The 19,829-nt window shown below is 41.1% G+C and overlaps 1 protein-coding gene across 2 annotated transcripts in view; it reads left to right on the plus strand.

Moving 5' to 3' along the window:
- MATR3 (matrin 3) overlaps positions 1-13,847 on the plus strand; it is a 46,476-nt gene extending 32,629 nt beyond the window's left edge. For both annotated transcript variants that reach the window (XM_034780472.1, XM_034780473.1), the window contains exons 10-15: positions 1,772-1,903; positions 5,077-5,120; positions 5,214-5,604; positions 9,204-9,597; positions 10,473-10,594; positions 12,770-13,847. In XM_034780472.1, coding sequence (XP_034636363.1) covers positions 1,772-1,903; positions 5,077-5,120; positions 5,214-5,604; positions 9,204-9,597; positions 10,473-10,594; positions 12,770-12,820 — 1,134 coding nt within the window. In that variant the 3' untranslated portion in view covers positions 12,821-13,847. The remainder of the gene's footprint in view (positions 1-1,771; positions 1,904-5,076; positions 5,121-5,213; positions 5,605-9,203; positions 9,598-10,472; positions 10,595-12,769) is intronic.
- The last annotated feature ends 5,982 nt before the right edge of the window (positions 13,848-19,829 follow it).

Here is a 19,829-nt window from a genome sequence, read left to right on the forward strand (position 1 = left end):
CACAAAGCTGTTTGAAAATTGCATACTGAGCATGTACAGTAGATTAGAACATTTTCTTAATGTGGAAGCAAGCTTGAACATGTGTGTGTGCCTGCCACAGCAAATTGTGAGCAATTGCTTCAAGGTACTTATGAGCTCTGATGGTAAATTTTGTTGTCTTCACAAGCTAAATAGCTCTGGAGGTTTTTTTAAGGCAGTTAGATGCCAAAATACATTGACACGTTAAATTTGTACAGTGAATATGAAAAGAAATTAAAGATCCAACAGCAATGTTAGCTGCTTATTACAAATATGATTTTTTTTTTGTCCCTGTTTTTTCTGGCTGAGCATGTAGCTTAATGAATAAATGTTTAGTTTTAATTTATTAAAATGTCCTATCTCAAGACACAAGTACCCCCCCCCAAAGCAAACTGCACAATTTTTTATATAACACCATCCACAAACAAAAGTGTAACTCCATAACATAAAAACATACTCCCATCAACAAGCAAGAGACTCTGTAAGCAGATCAGGCTTGTACCATGGTCACTACATTGGCTTTGGAGTAACAAAGTAAATCAAATTCCAGAGTTGACAGGTTTCCATTGAAAGCACCTTCTGAGGAGCCCCTCAAACTTCTAAATTTAACAGCTGTTATGTTGCGTGCCTGAGCAGATTGATTGTGGGGGAGAGGTGGTTTTCTCGGATGAGTACCCAAACCACAGAAGACATTATAGTTCCCTTAAAGAGAACTTTATATTTCCAATAGCACCTTGAGTTGTAACCGGAGTGGATGGGGAGAGTTAGAGCTCTCTGTTGGAACACTTTTGTGTTATAAAGATCCATCTGTTGATACTGCTAAGTGAAGGGAAATGAGTTTGAGTCGACTTCCAGTGTAGCAGTGTGCCATGTATTACATTAATCCATCGAGGAAGTGAAAGAACCATGGATGCCTGTCAGAAGGTCCACAGCCAAGAGAAGTCAAAACCTCACGGGCCACTCAATGCTTTTCTAGGGATTTAGAAGCCTCTTAGAATGTTGCAAATGTTTTGGGCAAAGTTGGGTACCCCTCACTAATAGGAGGCAGGTAGCAAACCTACTTTATTCTCTAGTTGTTTTCCCCAGCCAGCCAGAATCTGGTTTGATCCATAACCAGATCACCCTCATCTCAGCTGTGTGCTAAAATTGCATAGACCCTACTCACTCTGGGTTTGATGCAAAAGCTTTACCCTTTGTGTACTGATGACACGTGAGCCAAAACTGCCTCACTGTCTTCCCCAGCAAATTTATCCATGTTAAACAGACCAGATCCATGTATCATAGAGCTCTTGTGGGTGAGCAACTGTCTAACACTCCATTCCAGAAATTTTGAATGGAACTAGTCTGAATAGGCCTTTCAGCCCTTTAGCTTTAGCACGGAATACAATTATTGACTTGAGGGTGTTTTCTGTTCACAAACTATCATCTAATTAGATTTCAAAGAAGGGATATATTGACACTGTCTTTAAGATGATTTTCAGATCAGCTGGGCTCCTGCCATGCAATTTCAGAACTTCTTTGCAGTGAAAATATTGCTGACTGCAAAGACTTAGTGCATCAGTGCACCTGGTTTGTGGTGTTGGTATAATGTAAAACTGGGTTGGTAGTGTGTAGGAACTGGAGAGACTCATTTTGAAACATCAAGTAGGGAAATCAAAGTTGTAGGATTTAGCCATGTTCTAGTTTTAATTTCTAGTTCTAGCATTGTTGCATACACTTCCTATGGTTTTTATATGTATTCTAATCTTTTTAGGCTTTCATAGAGATGGAAACTAGAGAAGATGCTTTGGCTATGGTTGAGCATTGTTCAAACAAAGCACTTTGGTTCCAGGGCAGATGTGTGAAGGTGGACTTGTCTGAAAAATACAAGAAGCTGGTATTAAGGGTAGGTACTGTTTTAAAATGAAAACTCTTTAAGTTGAGATTTTCTATTTTTGGGGGGGGGTGAGGGTGAGAGTAAGTAGTAATAATTACAGGGCAGCTAGCAAGTTTGTTTATGTAAGAATGTAGCCATTTGTAAACTGAATGTTTCCAGTTAATCCTTTCCCTTTAAGTGTAGTTGCTGTCAGTATTCAGTGTTCTGATGTAGCACATCATGAAAATGGTATGCTTGTATCACTGTCGCAAAAACAAGAAACTTGATTCCCCAGTAGATTGTTGCTGTATAAGAATGGCTATATTGGGTCAGACCAGTGGTCCATATAGCCTGTCTTCCAACAGTGGCCAATGTAGATGCTTCAGAGGGAATGAACAGAGCAATTAGCAAGTGATCCATCTCCTGTTATCCAGTCCCAGCATCTGGCAGTCCGAGGTTTATATCCATCAATGGCTATTTTACACGAACTTACCTAATTCTTTTTTTAACCCAGTTTGGCCTTCACAACATCCCTTGGCAATGAGTTCCACAGCTGGACTGTGCATTTTGTGAACTAGGACTGTGCATCCTAGTGAGTAATTGGTATAGAAAAATAAGGGATTCTGATTGTTAAATGTTTTTGTTTCAAAGTCATCTTCTGCTACATTTTTTTTAATTAGTTGAATATGGTCCTCGTTACTCCTGTTCATGTCAGAATCCTATTCAGAATGTCCTCTTAACTATTTTTTCTTCAAAACGGTCCACCAACTTCTAACTTTACACTTACCTACTCTTCCACCAGTTCCTTCTACTACTTCATTCTTGATTTCCTTCCTTTGATTTCCACATATGGCAGTCATGTATTCATTATGTTGCGCTCTAAATATCTCTTTAGTATAGAGAAGATTTTATTTGGGGCTCTTTTTGCATTTTAAGATCGAGTATTGAAACTTACATTTTATGGTATGTTGGATGCAAGACTAAGGGGATTAGTACTAACTACAGGTGGCTTAATTTCTCATGAGTTTGTGTTCATAAAAAGGATGTATTGGTATAGATTCTTAAGTAATGTAAACCAACTTTGCAGTAGCAATTCTTATATTATTCCCCAAAAGAGAGGGACTCTTAAGTGGCTTACAAAATAGTGGCTTTTTCAGGCAGTGGAGTGCTTAGATATAATTCAAATGTGCATATGTCAGTTTAAAAAAAAAAAAAAAAGTTTTTTTTCTCCATCCAATTATAACTCTTAATGTAGGAATATAAGAACTAGCATAAATCTTGATCTGAACCTTTAAATCTTGGCCTGATTGTAATAACTACCTTGCATGCTCTTAGCAGGCTTTCTTTTTCTACCTGATGTCTTGCTAATTCTGTTGTACAAACTCAGCAGACCTTGCAGTCTCTATTGAAAGAGCCTCCTCCATGAGTCCTGGGCACATCTGATCCAAGGAAACTCCAAAGGGTGCAAGATTTGAATAAAGGAGTGGGTAGTTTCAGCATTGGTAATGGGCCTGGGAGGAGATGTATATAGACTTGCAGAAAAAAAGGGTTGGTGGGTAGGTTTGGTTAAAGTCAATTTTTCAAGGATTATCTGTAACTAGAAACTTTAATACACGGGATTCTGTAAAACATAGCAACAAATTAAGAAATTTGAATTGTGAAGTTGTCCCACCAATACCAAAAAATGACGCATATATTAAAATTAATGGGTCATGGCCAAATATTAAAGGACAAAGCCATTGTAGTGATTAGGACTTGATCTTTATAATCAATTCAGTCTGACCTTTGGGTCAAGTGTTTAATAACAATGTTTTTTGTTAAATTTGGATGTTGCTTGTTTTTTCAGAATTCTTATATGGGAAGCACTGACAAATTTCTGATCATTTACATGACTAATATATATTTGTTTAAATGTTGTTGTCCTGGAAGTGTACCTATTCAAGAACACACTTGTATGCACTGATCAATTTTTTCTATAAATTAAATTTCAGGCTGCAATGTGTAATTTAAAAAGAAACTCACATTAATTACTAAAGGTTCTTAAAGTCTGCTCTGAATAGAGGATAGGATTAAATGAAATTTGTTCACCTGAATAACTCTGTTTGAGCTGTAAAAATCAGCTTGACAAGGCTTTCCCCCTTAATTTCTGATTGCATATCCTGCCTCTCTGTTTTGCAGATAGGGTACATGATGAAGGGCCAGATCTTTCTTTCCATTATACTGCATGTGTGTATTTTGTGGGTTGAGGGAGAATATAAACAGCTACTGGCGATACAATGTGCAAAGGCTGATGCAGAGTTTTGAGGCACTGAATGGCAAGGATCAGGCTGTTCATAACTGAGCACTTCAGAATGAATAAATTGTGTAAAATCTGACTAATAGAGATGGTGGCTTTGTTTATCTGCCCTGCGATGCACTTTCTGCGGTGTAATGGATTGTGCCAAGTTCATATAGGTAACCAATACAATAACAGATTTCCAGTGCTAATACCACATTCAAGTGACAGTTGTGATTCTGGACTTTCCACCTGTAGTTTAAAAGGAAAGACTTGATTGCACAGAAAGGCAGTTTTGAAAAATTAAGTTTTGGTATGTCTACGCTGCAAAAAAAACAACAAAAACCCAGCCTCGACAGCGAGTCGGAGCACTGCTGATTTGAGCTCACAGGACTCGTGCTACAAGGCTGTACATATTCCTGCTTGGGCTCTGAGACCCTCCCCCCCACCATTTCAGATCTTTAGTGGGAACTGCTATTTTTAGCCCCATAGCACAAGCCCAAGTTATCTGACCCAGGCTCTGAAACTCACTGCCATGGTTTTTGGTTTTTGTTTGTTCGTTTTTGTTTTGTTGCAGTGCAGACATACCCTTTAAAAGAAGGGGAAGAAAATAGACCAAAGGTGTGGAGAGGGGGAAGGGGATGTTGCTACTAAAAGGAAAGTAATGTTGCAGTTCTTAAGCCTTTAAGCCATCTGTTTGGCAACTAATAGGACTACTTAATATAACAGCACCTCTGGTATTAGGGAAGAGCCACCACTGGAGTTTTCTCCAGAATGTCTTGAAGAAAAGTGAAGACATCGAACATGGGCAATGGAATTGAGCAGCCAAGGTGCAATTCATGCTCTGAATGAATCCTGTAACAGCTGTGTGTGTTAATAGATAATATGTACCCGCCATACCTTATGAAAGCTTTTTTTTATTTTTTAGATTCCCAACAAAGGAGTTGAATTACTGAAAAAAGATAAAGCTAGGTAATGTCTTCTTTAAATATAATGTATTAAAAACCCTGAATTGAAATAGTTAAACCAAAACATATTGAAGATAAATATTTTTCTCACCTACAGAAAGAGAACGTATTCTCCAGATAGTAAAGACTCTCCAAGTGATAAAAAATCTAAGACAGATGGAACTCAGAAAACTGAAAGCGGCAGTGCTGAAGATAAAGATAAAGAGGAGAAACAGGATGATGATGCTGAGAAATCAGCTGCAAAAGGGAGTGAACAGGCAGACCAAGAGGAACCTAGTTTACTTCTTGAATCTGAAGATGAGCTGCTAGTAGATGAGGAAGAAGCAGCAGCATTGCTAGAAAGTGGCAGTTCAGCAGGAGATGACACTGATGTTGCTAATTTAGGCGATGTGGCTGCTGAAGAGAAAAAGGATGCAGCAGATGACACTACCACAAAAACTGAAGGAAATGTTGGTGCTACCCCAGCAGCAAAGAAAAAACTTAAAAAGGTAATCAGATGGCATGGTGTATGGATAGGGAGCAACCTTATCTGTATAATTTGTGCTCCTCCACATAGTTCCAATTCTTTTGTGCAGGACTTTAAAACAAACACCCACACCTAGTTTTCTGGAAAGAAACAATTTGTGTTCGTCCTTTCTGTGAAGAAAATACAGTACCTCAAAGAATGTGATGCTAATTTGGGATCAGGTATTCAAAGTAGGGTGGATAGAAATAAAAAAAAAAAGAATTCTTATTTGGATACATTTTTCTTCTAAATCCATTTAAAATTAAATTTGAAATAACCTATATTAAGTTGTAAACGTAGTATAATTAGGATGACGATTTTGTCCTGGGAAGGGTCACAGAAATTGTGAATTTGAATAAGGTCTGTGAAACCGAGTAACACTGTGACCGGGTACACAGGGTAGCAGTATCCAGTCAGGTTTGGCTCATCTGCCTTGCCATCTCCATTTACAGAAGAGTGGACAGGCCAAACCTGAGTGGTGCTGCAACCACAGGTGCCAGGTTGGAGGTGGGACAGCCATGTAGGACGGGAGCAACCACTGCAGAGTGTGTGCGGCGCAGGCTCGCTCTCCAAACCCGCCCACCTCTCCAGGCCTCATCTTTCAGCATCCCTTGACCTGTCCGTGACTTGTTGCCTCCCCCGCCCCCATCTATACCATGACATTTACTAAAAAATTCCATGCCAAAATCATAGACTTAAATAAAATCTATTAAAATGATATTACATACAATTCCAAGCAGGCCATGTTTGCTTCCAAACTTTCAAAGTCAAACTACTGAACTGGTAGGAATCACTGGCTAAGTGCCTGGAAATAGAGTTTGAAGTGCTGAAACCAATTTTTAAAAGTAGTAGCCTCTTCTACAGGTGCAGAGAGAATATTTTCTTCATTTCAGTTAAATTGCTAGTTCAGTCAGAGTTGAGAAACAAGACTGAGAGTTGAAAAAGTAGGAAAGCTTGTATTCCCATTTCTAATCTATGGAGAAAGAGAGATATGAGGATGAGATGTAGTCCTAAAAACTTGCAGGGCATGGTGATCAGAAGCAATCAGTTCACCTCACTAACTACAGATAATACTACTTTTTATATAGTAGATCAGTTAGTTTTAAATGAGACATGCTTTCATAAATGTTTTCCTTGTTTCCAGTACATTTATTTAACTAATAAAAACAATTTAATTTTTTGTTTATGTAGTTTTAATTGAAATATAGCTTGACAAAATCCCAAGTAAAATTAATCTAGTCCTGTTGGATTGGAAGCCCACCTGCGGCTAAAGGACCCTCCCGCAGCCTTTGGGGAGGATCCACTGATCCATGATTATGGGGGACAACAGAAAAAATAACTGATAGGTAGGTGTGAAGGTCAAAGGATCCAAAAAGGGAACCTGAAGGGGACACCAAGCAGAGAACCCCAGACAGTGCCCACTTCTTGAAGGTGTCACGGGAGCCAGCAGACGCTGCCCAGAGGAATTTTGCTAGATGCGTGAACGGAGAGAGGATCAGAAATAGGCCCCACAGTCGCAGAGAACCCCCTCAGCCAACATCTTCTCCCTGGTGTTGTAGATGGCCACTTTGGCCAATACTAGGAGGAAGTTGACGAGGCAGTCCCTCAACTTTGTGGCACCACGGATAAGGTGTGTGTGTATATGAGAAGGTGGGGAGAGAAGTGCAGCCAAAAACGTAACAGTAAGTCTAGGAGGAGCCAGAAAAGGGGCTGCAACTTGGCACACTCAAGGTAAACCTGTGCCAGGGTCTCCCTCATGCCGCAAAAGGGACAGGCATTGGGGATAGGGATGAACTGCACCAGGTACATGCCCGTGCTGATAGCTCCATGAAGGAGCCGCCCACCAATATACCTGGTGAGCTGTAGGACTTTAAGGTGGAATATAGGCTGGCCCACCGGGGTTCTTCACCCTCAATAGGTAGCAATAGGTTCCGCCACTTAGCGTTGGGACACGAGGGTGAGGAAATGGAGAGTATGGAGCATGAGTGTGTACAGGTGTGCCTGTGCGTGGTTTGAAAGCGAACTGGCTGCAGGTCGTGCAGCTGGCTCAAGGTGTGTGGGTGGGATGGCTGGGGGGAACTCAAGAGGTAAGGGCCCTATAAAGAGATCCGGAGGGCCTGGGGTGTAGGGTAGGCGGGGAGCATGCTCCTGCAGGACCTGCTCAAGGTAAACCTGAGAGACTGGTGACAAGTCTGCCATCACCTCCTGAAGTACTGGAGTTCGAAGGGTGGAGAGCCCCATGCACTGAGCAAGCGCAAGGGTATCCACCCAGTCTCCCCGGTCATAATCCAGGAGGTCTCTGATCCTGGTGACTCCTGCCAGGACCAACCTCTGGTGCACTGATAGGGACTCCACCACCTGCACATATTAATCATCTAGTAAATAGGAAATACGTCAGTCACCATTTTCTAACAAAACAAAAAAAAACTGAATAAATGTGTTAAGCTATATAATTATTTAAGTAAATGTTTATAAATATAGTGTATCCTCCTGCTTAGCAGAAAGTTCCAAATTACACCAACCAGTGAGAATCACAAAATAACTAAAATACAAAACCAGACTAAAATTGATTTGCATCAAGATTTCTTGCTTACCCGTTTAAATCATTATTAAAATTGTTTAGATTTAAAACCCATGCACCCTCATGTAAAGAACACTGTTTATCCTTTAATAGGAACATGCTGTAACTTTTGGTTTCCCCACCTCATTTGTGTGATGGCTTTTTCTGTGACCCTGTTGACTGCAGTCAGTATCTGAGTGGTACATTTTAGGAGATTGCCTCAACTGAGTGCTCCAGCATAGGAACAGTTTTCTCCCCAGCTGCTTTATGAGGTTAGAAGGTTTTCTGCCCTTCAAGGGCAGACCTTAGTGACCATGCTAAAAATAAGTTTTTTTTAAGAATAGAGTGTGTCGGATATAAACAAAAGAAATAGTATGTATAACCTAGCTAGCTTGTAGCTTCAGTAAAAAGCTAGGTAGGTACATTTTGGATTAGAGTAAGGTAAGCCTTACATTTCTAGTCAGCACCTTATTCATTTCTCCCCTCAGACCTTTTCAGGTATCCTCGAAATTTAGGATCCAGTGGGAATGTCTTCCACATTGTAAATATCTTTAAATTACTTTGTTGCAGAGAAACAAAAGATAAGATTTTTTTTTTTTAATTGCCATTCTAAAATTGCAACTGTTTTTAATCTTTAGAATCTGAATAGTTGTTAATTTACTGCAGTGAAGGAATCAACATAATCCAGTGAAGCAAGTGCAAAAAGCTGAAAACTAAAGGCCAAGTGGAAACCTGGCAAAATAAAATATTTTTTAAATGGAAGCTAAAATACTTTGAAACTTCAAAATAAAATAAGTATTCTTCAAATCAAGCAAAAAATAAGCAATTCAGTATACCCATTCATGTGATTTGAACAGTGTTTTGGAAGTATATAGGTAGCTTCGGGGAGAGGAAATATGGGGTTCAAATAAAAATGCAGTTAAAGGGTCTTTTTCTTTTGTAACTTGAAAAATAAGAAAAATTATACTTTTACACATGTAAAATGACAGTTGTAGACATGAAAAACCTCTTTGTCTCAACAGCGATATGTAGGTGGCTTCCCCCAGAGCATGGAAGGTTTTGTCACTCTAGATGAGGTTGGTGATGAAGAAGACTCAGATCATCAGAAACTGCGTAAATCAGGGATGGCAGTTAAATCTGCTGGGAAAAATGATGATAGTTTGGCTGAAATTAAGGTAGACAAGATTGAGGAACCAGAGCAGGAAAATGAGACCTTGGAAAATGGAACCAAAACTGAGGAGAATATGAAGACAGAAACCATTGAAGTTTCTGACAACGCAGCAACCCAGGATACGGAGAAAAATACAAATGAAAATACAGATGCACAGGACGAACAGGAAACAAAAAGCATCCAGGAGAAATCTGTTGTTCCAGACGAATATAGAATTGGACCATATCAGCCAAATGTTCCTGTTGGTAAGAATTTTCCCATCTCTTTTCAAATGCTTTTTTTGCATTATGGTAACATTTTCATTTCATTAACTTTATTTTTTGCAGTGCGTACTGGCTCTTAGGTCTGGTCTGCACTATAGACCTATTTCTGTAGAACTATATCGCTCAGGGGTGTAGTTATACCGACCTAACCCCCCACAGTGTAGACAGCACTATGTCAGCAGGTGAGCTTCTCCCACCGACATAACTACCTCCTCTCCGGGGAGGTGGATTAACTACACCAACAGGAGAACTCTCTCTCCTATCGGCATAAAGCATCATTAAAGCACTACAGCAGTGCAGCTGCATTTTAAGTGTAGATTTGCCCGTAGACATTGAAGTAAGGTCAAAGATTGCCATTTCATTTTTAGGACTTCACACTTTTTCTATGATATTCTCTGGTCCCTTTTACTCTTCGCATGCAGTCTTTGACAATGACTTCTCTCTAGCCTGGAATTATGATGGAGACATAACAGCACAAAATATATTTCAGTAGTGATGAGTTAGTTTAGATTGATGTATGAAATCGCCTTGTAATTGTTATAATGACGTGGGGTAGAGATACTTTAATATTGAAATTAACGCTATGTATTGTAACTAAAACCATTGCATACCTTTTTGAAAAGGGAACCAATAGAAGGGCAATGTTTTAATCCAAAAACATGCTAAAGGCAAGTGTGTACATATTTAATTACACATTCTGGTTTGAACAAATAAAAACAAGGATATTTAAAGGAAAGCAGCTGTTCAGTGGAAATTGAGTTGTTACTGTAAGATTCACTTAGTGAGCAATATATTTGAGGTTTTAAAAATTATTCTAATTCATTCTATTAGTTACTTTGTGGTCTCTACTTCTCTAGGTGTAAATTATGTGGTACCCAAAACAGGGTTTTATTGCAAACTGTGTTCCTTGTTTTACACAAATGAAGATGTTGCAAAAAAGACCCATTGCAGCAGCCTTCCACATTATCAGAAGTTGAAGGTAAGGTAAAACTATCCATTTTAAGTGACGTGATGCTTTATTGGGAAGGAGTAAGGAATAGATTTGTTGAGGCTTCATTGAAAGGAAAAAACAAATTAATCCAGTTAGAACACTGGATTATCCAAACATGCTTAAGGGCTGTTGTTTCATATCACAGTAATTTTAGTTTTAAATTAATCCTCACCAAGGTAGCCTCTTGGAATTTGAATGCATAATAAACAATTCAAGTATGGGACCCTATGATTCTCTGTGAATTGAAAATATATAGGACTTTTTGATTGCAGTAGAGATAAGCTTTAGAATAGTTTTGAAGAAGGAATAAAAGGTGACTGAATCTTGTCGCTACAGTTCCTTTGAGGATGGCTTATGACCAAAAACTGCAAGACCAAAGCTAGAATTTTTTTTTAAAATAGTACTCCAAACCCTAAATGAGAAGTTTGGTTTTATTTTATATATATATATATAAAAAACACACAGCCCATAAAAATCAAGTTGCCTATTTTGAAGTTTTTATATATATTATATTTTGAAGTTGTTTTTTATATAACTTCAAAATAGGCAACTTTTTGATTTTTATGGGCATGTATTAGAGTTTCTGATTGAGTAAAATGTTGTGCAACATATGTTTATGCTGTCATCAGTGCTGCTTGTGTACTATGAGTTGCTCTTTGATATTGTACACATTGTGTGTCGGGGGGGGGGGGGGGGGGGGGGGGGGGGAAGGGATCCTAACAGTAAGCAGTAATTACCGCCATTATTAAAACAGTCAGTCTCCACATTGATTATTCCATGCTTCTGTATTTACTGTATATACTCGTTCATAAGCCAGAATTTTTTTAGTAAAAAGAGGAAGCACCCAGAGAAGGGGGTTGGCTTATGAATGGGTATAGAGAAGGAGAGGCGGGACACAGCCCCTCCCCCCAACAGGGGGAGCAAGGAGAGGCAGCACAGCCAGCAGAGCCAGAAGGGAAGAGGCAGGGCCAGAGTCTCTCCAGCCTCGGAAGAAGCTGCAGCTCTGGGGCTGGCAGACTGCAGCTGTGCCGCTTGGCCCCACACCCCAGAGCAGGCTGTGGTCGCGCCGCCCAGCCCACCGGAGCGTGCTGCGGCCACGCTGCCCGAGCAGCTCCAGCCAGGCCAGAGGCATTCTCCCTAGATAAGGTGGAAAGGGATGGGATGGGGAGAGTGTGGGGGTCCTGGGATAGGGATGGGGTCATGTGGGGGGTGGTCACAGGGGTTACTCCCCTGACTCCCAGCTTTTCTTCCCCCCCCCCCCAAAAAAAAATTCCCCACCAGTTGCTGTCCCCACCCATCAGGGTAAGCCGCTGGTGCGTAGGGACACTTTGTTTACTTAGGTTTACCTCTGTGCTTGCAGATGCTGGAGGTAAACCATCTCAGCCCACCAGCGGCTTATCCTGATGGCCCAGGAGCCAAAGTTTGCTGACCCCTGAATTATAGGGTCGGCTTATGAATGGGTTATAAAAAAAATTTCCACTTTTATTTATCCATCTTGGGGGGGGGGAGGGGAAGGGGTCGGCTTATAAACGAACCGGTTTATGATCGAGTATATACGAGTTGATTTCAGTTCATTGTCAAGCTGGATATAAGTTCCCTCTGTTCCATAGGAAGGAAGTAGGCACATGTCTGAGAGTTACCAGTGGAGGGGATGCATCCATGGGAGTGGGAATGCCTCAAACTGGCCCAGGAACTGAAAGGGGGCAAGTGGTAGAGAACACGAGGGCAACCTAGATTGTGTTAGACTGACTGTCAAGTACAGTAGATAGTCGTGCATGGACTAGATAAATGTTCATTGACTCTGATTTTGATGTATGACATAGGTAGAAAGTAAATTTTACTTGTTGATTTGTTCAAAGTTGCAGGCTGCTGGAAAATGCAGTGCTTTTAAAGGAGCTCTAGCAATTTTCACTTCAGTGGATCAGTTATGTATCTGGTACAGTAGAAAACCAGCAGGCATATTTTGCCCAATGCCAGGCTTATTTGGCAGTCAAGTAGTTAGTAAATTGTATGACATATTACTATTTCATACATTTAAGTTCACAAATCTGACCACTTTTAACATGGTTTTATACTTAGAATTATGGTTCTTTATTTAGTTCATCTAATTCATTCCCTAATCAGGTTGGCTTTGTTGTGATTGATTCTTTTTTGTTGTTACAGAAAATTCTGGATAAAATGGCAGAAGATCACAGGCAAAAGAAAGAGGCTTAAGTGCAAAAAAAAAAAAAAAAAAACTTGATTCAAGGAAAGTGGTTTTGTTTTTAATGTTAACCTTTTTTAAATGCAGTACAAATAGTAGATGGAAAATACTATACTCTTTTTTTTGTTTTAGTGAAATACAGTAGGCGTATAGCTCTGTTCATGTGTTAAATGTTATAACATAAATGAAGCTAATAGAAAATTTTTGTTCATGAAAAATATGGGAATGCCAACAGAGGAAAGTTTTCTTTCAATTGATATTTCAAGCTACTATAGAAACTATTGCACCATTATGAAAGCTCATGTACAAAAAGCAAACTTTATATAAATCTACTGTTTTCAGGCTTCAAAAAGTTACCCTTCAATTTTGATTCCATTCTTCAATAAAAAATAAAAAGTGGTATTGTATTTTTATTACTTTCATCTAGAACATTCCAGATTTCAGTCTGAGCCTAGCATATATTTAATTTGGAGTGTGAGACTGTCGTTGCATTTCACTTTGGAAAGTCTTTAAATGTAAAGGTTGCATTTTTTTAAATGTTGGATGCAGTTTCTTTTAATGTCATTGCTGTTATCTAGATAATAAGAAAATTAGTAAGTAGTCAGCTTTAAAATTTTGTGGTTTTTCTAAGTTCTTGATGATAGGTTTTTTCCCTGTTCTATTATTCAGCGTACTTTTTAGTGAAATGTAAAGTCCTATTCTTCTCTCTGACCAGTATTATTTTCTTGAGCTCTTACTGCTTGCTACTTGAATCCTGTAGCTGTCATACATCTCTGATATAAGCAAAAGCAGCATTTGAGTCCTGAAATGTAAAAAAAGTATCTTTATATTCTTCATATGTAATTTTTCATACCTGCATTATAAAACTGGTTTGGTCAAATTCCTAGAACTGTGCTATTAATGTACCTGCACATGTGACATGTGATCAGGAATTTGCATGTATAATCTGTGTTTATCTGTAGTCTTTCTGATTATATACTGCTTATTTGTGGATTCAGGTTACTAAAGTGATTTACCAATAAACAAACCTAGGCAACAGTAATTTGTTTTTGTTTGGCATGTTAAGCAACATGTTTACTGTAGTTGTGACCAGTGTATTCATGGTATCTGATTAATTCTCATAACTTTTAGCGAATGTTTTTAATTCTGCTTGTTTAACAGTTTTTGTGATTTAGTAGCTCATTTGCTACTCCCCTTCCTAATGCACGCACACTGCAGCACAATGAATTAAAATGCTTCTTAGTGAAATGGTTCTAGGCGCTTCTGCTAGTGAATTTATTGTTCCTCTTGGAAGTAATACATTTGCATTAATGCTAAGTTTCAAACTCCTTTAGATTTTCATGAATGAAGATAATTAAGAGTGGCTGAAATGTAAAGAGTAACACTTTTGACTTACATCCCTTGGCAGTGGGTGCAACTTGTTTTCTGAGAGAATTATTATGTTTGGTTTAAGTGAGAATTTGAATTGATATGCAGCTTTCTGAACATCAACAAGATGTGAGGGTGAAATGCTGCTTGGCTTTGGGTGCACAAATCTTCATTAAATAGCACAGCCGAAAATGCTGTCAAAACAAAATTAAATTTTAATTTGAAATCATTCATTTTTCCATATTTCCTTTTCAGTAAGCAAGCTGTTGACATTCTTTACTTTGCATTCAGTCTTTTTAATTAATAGTTAATTGCTGATTGTTAAATGGATAAACAGAGTAAAAAACAACTATATACAATACACTTTGAACACCAATTCTGCCAGTAGGCCATACCCCTTAGAAAGAGAAAAGAGTAAGTTCCTGAATAAGACTTGCAATATAAATCCTATAATAGTTCCATTGATTTAGTTAATATAGAAGCTATCCTGCCCTTAGTGCAAAAGGCAACAGATGAATGGGAGATGGTTCCAGGAGTGCATTAATTGACAAGTTGGAGGATGTGGTGGATTTGACTTTTTCCACACACTAAACTTATTTTTGGCAGTCAATCTGTTTAATAGATTTTGGAGGGGGTGTGGAGCAAGTTGCCTTTGGGGAGGGAGAGACCTGGTTCTTAACAGTATATATAGTTGACTGATACATTTAAATGCCCCCAGAGCTGTCTTTTAAAAAACAACCCCCACCCTCTCAATTTAGCCATTTAAGCATCTTATAGCAACCCTCCTAAATACTAGACAGTTTAGTGATGTAATATCCACTGTTCTCTCAATGAAGTGGTAAATATTGAAGGTGTATTATTACAGTATGGATTAAACAAGTAATATATTGAATGGTCTACAGGTGTTGCGCATAAAGGGATCTTTAGAGAATTAAAGACAATAGTGTTGTCTTAGGGTGACATAGTCCAGAGATCATCTATTCTAGAAATGTGTACACTGTGACCCAGATTTCAAGGGTATTTAGGCACCTAAAGATTCAGAGAAGCACCTAATCTGTCTAGTGTTTTTTTTTTTTTTTTTCTATCTTTTTTTGAAATCCAATGAGGTGCTCTCTGAATCATTAGGTGCCTAAAGATATTTGAAAATTCAGCCCAATGTCCTTTATGGCTGCCTTACTTACCTGGTAATCCCTTGGAGGGTATAGTACAGAATTTTTGAAAATAACTGTTACTAACTACTGATAACTCAAACCTACTCCAACCATTGATAAGGGCAGCACCTTCTACCTACACTGAATTGGAGTGGATGCATGCATTGTACGGTTTCTTAATCAATATGGTATAAAAAAGGAAGCAAATTGTTCATCTGATAACCCCCTTCCCTCAAAATAATCCAATCCTGGGGACGTATCAAGAACGTTCTCATACTGCAATGCACAGACATATGCCAGGTGTCTTGGGGCTTTGTACGTAACTAGCACAAGGCAAATTCGGAGCCAATAGAGCAGGGGTCAGCAACATCTGGCACGCGACTCGCCAGGGTAAGCACTCTGGCCGGCTGGGCCAGTTTATTTACCTGTTGACAAGGCAGGGTCGGCTGATTGCGGCCCCCACTGGCCACGGTTCACGGTCCCGGGCCAATGGGGGCGGCAGGAAGCTGCAGCCAGCACATCTCTCGCCCGCGCCGCTTCTCGCCGACCCCATTGGCCCAGGACGGCGAACCACGGCGAGTGGGGGCTGTGCTCGGCCGAACCTGCCGCGTCAGCAGATAAATAAACTGGCCCGGCCCGCCAGGGTGCTTACCCTGGCGAGCCGCGTGCCAAACGTTGCCGATCCCTGCAATAGAGCATTGTGGGAGTGATTTTCAGATCAGACTATGATGCAGAAATCAGGTGCCTGTTACCATCTGGAGATTCTGAATAGACTTCAAGCGTAACACTAATTAGAGCACATTGTCACCTCTAGTCTAGATTGATGCAAAGGCATAGCTAAACCTGAGATCTGCTAAATAATCCAGGAAATGCTAAGCTAGCCAGACAGGCATTTTTGATCCTCTGTCAATCAGGAAGCCCAGAGTTGTGATGGATTCATTAAAATCCAGCTAGGCCTTGGGAGGGGGAAGGTTGAATAAAATTGGGTCTGAGGATAAGACCTAGAACTAAATACTGTAGTTGAATCAGCCATGTTACAGCCCACAGTGTCTCGCCTGACAGTTGCATGTACACCTCAATAAAGGATGAGGGGATGAAACCTGTGGCAGCAGTACAGTGAGCTTTTAGTCAGGAATGAGATACTGTTAATCACCACACTTGCAGCCTTCTCTACTAGTAAGGTGACCTCACCCTTGCCAGGTCCTGCAGAGGAGTCAACAGCTCATGCTAGTAAATACTGTGCTAATAAAATAGTATGAATCCTTGATCTAGGTCCATTGCCAGAGGGGATCCTTACCTCTCCCCCTTCTTCTCTCCCCCCCCCCCTCACCCCTGGGAGGGGGCGAGGGGGGGGGGGGCAAAAAACCAAAACCACCCAAAACCCTGCCAGGACCCACCTAATTCTAAAACTAAACTGCTCTGGGAAACTGGAACAATTGAGGTGTAACTGGTGTTATCCAGCATGACCTTAGCCTTCAGCAATGCGAAAAGGTGGGATAAGGGGGGAAGGGAGGGGGGGAGACTGGCAACCTCTGCTTCCATTTGAAGCAACTTTCCCTTCCCTAAAAAAGGTGTCAGCCCTATGGAATTCCAGCCACTCAAACAGCAGCAACATTAGCTGGTGCAGAGAACCAAGTTTAATGCACGGTTATAGGCATTACTAGCGAACTAGCAGGAGGCAGCTGTTCCTGCTCCCAGAAAAGGAGGATTAAAAATAATGTTTTGTACTCTTGATTTACTCATAGACAACTTAAAGCTTTTTGACTCCCTTATTCAGACAGTTGCAGACTAACCCAGAACTGCCCTGTGGCTCACTCAGTGCATTTTGTGACTTGTGACAACTCGTAGGATAAGCTCCCTGGACAGGAAACATCTTTGTCACATACAGCTCTTGGCTTGCTGTTGGGGACAGCACTTCGCCCTCTCGTACACTGCTTCACTCACCACTGCGAAAAGGCATGTCCTCAGTTTCATATAGTGCCCATCTCACCATCAGCCTATAGCACCCAGCTCAGTGTTGAGGCAAAAACTATATTCTCCTAGGTCCCATACAGCTCCTGATTCTGTTATGAAGGACCACGTCCCTGAATGTCTTGGATAATGCCCAGCTTACAGTCAGAGCAGGGACTATGTCCCTTTCTTTCTCATTCAGTGCCTGGCTTGTTTGATGTCTATAACATCACTGTTGTAGGCCAGACATTTGAGGGTGACAAAATCAAATATCCTTGAATGTGGGCTTGAAAGGCTTCGGGGGAATGGCTGTAGAGCTACAAAGTTTTATCAGCAAAACTGCCTTTTGCTGACAAAATGGGTGATATACACACTGCAAAGCTACTTTTGACAGCGCAAAACTGCTGTTTTGTCAACAAAATAAAACCACCTCAATGAGGCCTTGTCTATGCTATAAAGTTTTGTTGGCAAAAATTATGCTGCTTTACTTAAAGAACTTTAAAACCACTGTTGTATGTCCACACTAGCTCCTTGTGTTAGAGTGCATCCGTACTAACAGCTCTTGCATTAACACAGAGAGCAGTGCATTGGGGTAGCTATCCATTGTGCAACTGGCTGCAGGGTGCTTTGGGAAGGGTTTGCAGTGCCTCATGGGGCAGGTTTCTCAAGCTCCTCATTCCAGAGGCATCCTAGTAGACTGTCAATCACTTTTCAACTGAAGTGTGCTAGGGGAGGGAGAGGAGAGTGGTGTGTCTAGGGTGGGGGAGACAGCAGGCTAACCGACCCATCCTGAGGTTGGGGGGACACCTCTGGCTTGGCTCTGCTCAGCACAGCAGCCTCTTCCCAAGCAGCCGGCTCTGCCTGCCTCTGGTTCTGTGATTCCCTCCGAATTCTCCCACAGCCGGGAGCTGCATCCTGAACAGCTCTTGTGAGCTCTCCTGGCTGAGGAATGTCAAAGCAGCACAGCAGTTGTCCCGCCCCCTCACCCCTAGCAGTAGTCTGCCTGCTGCTGTGTTCCTAGTGCAGGGCAGAACAGGAACATTCCACGTTAATGATTTGCTCTTTGTTCCCCAAACGGAGCAGCAGGCTCAGCTGTTAGATACTTCCCCAGAGCTTTGAAAGGGGATTGGCACATGCCTGCAGGGCAGCAGAGATCAAAACGGTGAGCAAGAGCAAGGCTTTGTGGGATAGTGGTGGAAGCCAGTTATGTTGACAAAACAAACAGCAGTATCATCTACACTGATGCTTTGTCTCTTTAACTTTGCTGCAAAAAGCTTTATGCCTCTTGTTGAGGTGGTTTTATTTTGTTGGCAAAACAGCAGAGTTTTTCTGCCAAAAGTAGTTTTCTGGTGTGTACACCTCCCCTGGTTTGTCTGCAAAAGCTGCCTTTTGCTGACAAAACTTTGTAGTGTAGACAAGGCCTTAGAAACGAGTTGATGAACTTGGTTTCAAAAGGATGGCTGTGCTCATCCACAGTTGTTCCTTTTGTTGGCTGCATCAGCCATGATGAGGCTAAGGAAGATGCTGTGGTGACTGAACTCAGAGACGGGGCTGCCCAGTCACAGCTTGGGCAGCGTGGAGAGGAACCTGTGCTGTGAAACTTCGTTCTCCACAGCTGTTGATATGGTCCTTATCAGTACTAAACTAACTCCTGTTCCCCATACACAGATGAAGTAACTGGACTGTATTGTGATGATAGGGTGACCAGACAGCAAATGTGAAAAATCGGGATGGGGGTGGGGGGGTAATAGGAGCCTATATAAGAAAAAGACCCAAAAATCAGGACTGTCTCTATAAAATCGGGACATCTGGTCACCCTATGTGACGATCCCTAAAGAGGTAGAAGGGGGATGGGAATCCCCATCGGCCTCCCTGTTGTTTGCTAATGCTGTCTCAGGGCTGCAGTCACCCTCCCACCACCTTCACCCTCCTTAATAGCCGGTGCGTGGCCTTTGTTAGAGATCCACTGGCCCTGTTCCTTCACACACTCATGGAGGTGCAGAAGTTCCATCATGGGGTGGTCCACAGCACATGGGGTGTTTGCACCCCCTACACAGGCTGCTGTGGTTCTGCCCTGTCCTCTCTGAGCATTGCTAGCAGGACACTCTGTGGATTTGCCCTGAAAGAGCTTCAAGTGCTATTTGTTTCTCAATGTGACTGATTTCATGGCACATTTCCTATGTGTTTCTAGAGCATTAGGGGTTTTCTTTCTCTCAGGGCTTGTCTACACTTACCGGAGGGGAGGGGAGGGGGGAAGTGATGTGCGGCGATCGATGCATCGCAGTTGATTTAGCAGGTCTAGTGGAAAACCCGCTAAATCGACCACAGATCACTCTCCCATTGATTCCTGTACTTAGGGTATATAAGAAAAAGACCCAAAAAGTGGGACTGTCCTCATAAAATCAGGATATCTGGTCACCCTACCTGTACTCCACCTGAACGAGAAGCGCAAGCGGAGTCGACGGGAGAGCATCTCCTGTCAACAGAGTGTAGTGTGGACCCCGCGCTAAGTAGATCTAAGTACGTCGACTTCAGCTATGTTATTCACGTA

Source organism: Trachemys scripta, chromosome 8, assembly GCF_013100865.1.
Source record: "Trachemys scripta elegans isolate TJP31775 chromosome 8, CAS_Tse_1.0, whole genome shotgun sequence".
In the NCBI taxonomy this organism is placed as follows: domain Eukaryota; kingdom Metazoa; phylum Chordata; order Testudines; family Emydidae; genus Trachemys; species Trachemys scripta.